The following is a 1,980-nucleotide window of genomic DNA, read 5'->3' as shown; positions in this document are numbered from 1 at the left end:
ACCTCCCTTTCTGTCTCCGGCAGGATGGCTTCACGCCACTGGCCGTCGCTCTGCAGCAGGGGCATGAGAACGTGGTCGCCCACCTCATCAACTATGGGACGAAGGGGAAGGTCCGTCTGCCCGCCCTGCACATCGCTGCTCGCAACGATGACACCAGAACAGCTGCGGTGCTCCTGCAGAATGACCCCAATGCCGACGTCCTCTCCAAGGTACCGCAGACTCCCCTGAGAGGGCTGGTGTCAGCCGGCACTCCCACCGGAAGCCATGCTGCACTGGCTGCCCAGAGCCTGGCACTCCCGCCCTGCTCCCTTCTCCCCACTGAAGGGTTTGCAAGCCTCATTTCCTCCCAGGCCCTGCGGCCCCAGGCCGTCTCAGAGCGCACTGCAGAGCATGCTGGGGCAGGGAATCGGGAGCTGGCCCAGGTCCCTGGGACAGGGGGCTGCAGTCAGGGTCCGAGCCCGTCTGCAGTCAGTTGGTCTGTCTGTGGGGCTGCACTGACCCGCCCTTTCTCTCCCCAGACTGGATTTACCCCCCTGCACATCGCGGCTCACTATGAGAACCTCAACGTGGCCCAGCTCCTGCTGAACCGCGGTGCTAGCGTCAACTTCACCCCACAGGTGGGTCAGAGGCAGCCCAGCGCCGCACGCACTCGGCAGCGAGGGGCAGGGACTCGGGAACGTCTCGCTATGCTATCGGAATGGCACGATCCGCCTGGAGTCTGCCCGGCTGCTCTGGGGTGTGCGGAGAGCAGAGATCCTATGGGCTGGGCAGACGGCTACCTCGCCAGGGGCTCCTAATGGCAGTCAGCAATTACTACCCCTGCCCACATGGAGCCCGTCCCCTCCCGCCTGTCCCAGCCACCTTCGCCCAGCTGGGGACCTCCAGCCTCTCTCGGCTCTGCTGGCAGCTGCCCCCTCGCAGCCCCACTTGCATGCGGCACATGAACGACCCGTGTCCTCATGACAAGCATGTGGCCTGGGGCCTGGGGGAGCGGGATCCGAAGAAGTGGGCTGTAGTCCACGAAAGCTTATGCTCTAATAAATTTGTTAGTCTCTAAGGTGCCACAAGTACTCCTGTTCTTTAAGTCTGTAGTGTAGACCAGTCTTCATAGCCTCGGCACAGAGGTGCAAGCACCTTAGGAAACAAAGTATCAGTGACCTAGATTTGAAATGCTCAAAGCCTGTAGCTACACTAACATGGACGTGAAGGACTTGGGGCCTTGGGTCCCCTGTCCTCTGAGTGGTTGTGCATGGTGGATTTCAACTCTTAGTTATTTGTTAGGCATCATTGGTACCTGTTCTTGCTCCCATTGAAGCCTCTTCCAGATCTCTTATTGATTTCACTGGGAGCAAATCTGGGCTGCAAACGAGACAGACTCAGTTCAGACTCATGATATACTGCCTGAGCAGTTGCTAATGGCCCAGACACAAAACTGTCCCTTTCAAATCTTTTCCCATGTTTGTTCATCTTCCATTCATGCAGTGGAAAAGCAGAAGAATGGGCTAGTGGTTATAGTGGGTGACTAGAAATCAGGAGAGCAGTGTTCTATTTTCAAATTTGCCACTTATTTTCTTTGGTTTACAGTAAATAATTGGCAAAATTTCCCCATCTATAATATGGTGAAAATAATTTTTAATCACACTTACAAAGAGCTTTGAGATCTTTGGATGAAAGGCACTGTATAAATGGTAAGTACTGTTGTTTTCCTTGTACATAGGGACAATAGAGGCATTAAGACTTGTGTCATGATTGAGAGCAGACTTATTCCTTTTAAATGTGGTTTAGTGGGAGGTTTGTCTGCTCACAGACTAGGTTGTATAGATGACCAAGTTTTCACATTTCTTTATCTGTGGAGAGGACTAAATATGTTTGTTGGGGAGGAAGGGCAGGGGGAATGAACAGAGAATAGTGAAGAGTGAAACAGGAGCTGTCGCCTTATTGGCTTATAACCAAAGTGTTCCCTACATACTGGTTTATTAG

The 1,980-nt window shown here is 53.4% G+C and overlaps 1 protein-coding gene across 1 annotated transcript in view; it reads left to right on the top strand.

Annotated features, from left to right (window-relative positions):
* Nucleotides 1–951, top strand: part of LOC117875504 (ankyrin-1-like) — a 4,846-nt gene extending 3,895 nt beyond the window's left edge. Inside the window, exons 2-3 of the mRNA XM_034766890.1 lie at nucleotides 24–209; nucleotides 519–951. Of these exons, the coding sequence (XP_034622781.1) occupies nucleotides 24–209; nucleotides 519–797 (465 nt within the window). The 3' untranslated portion in view covers nucleotides 798–951. The remainder of the gene's footprint in view (nucleotides 1–23; nucleotides 210–518) is intronic.
* Nucleotides 952–1,980: the final 1,029 nt, after the last annotated feature.

The sequence above is a fragment of the Trachemys scripta genome, chromosome 3 (assembly GCF_013100865.1).
Source record: "Trachemys scripta elegans isolate TJP31775 chromosome 3, CAS_Tse_1.0, whole genome shotgun sequence".
In the NCBI taxonomy this organism is placed as follows: Eukaryota; Metazoa; Chordata; order Testudines; family Emydidae; genus Trachemys; species Trachemys scripta.
The sequence above is the reverse complement of the archived record's forward strand: the minus strand, read 5'-3'. Positions and strand labels throughout refer to the sequence as shown.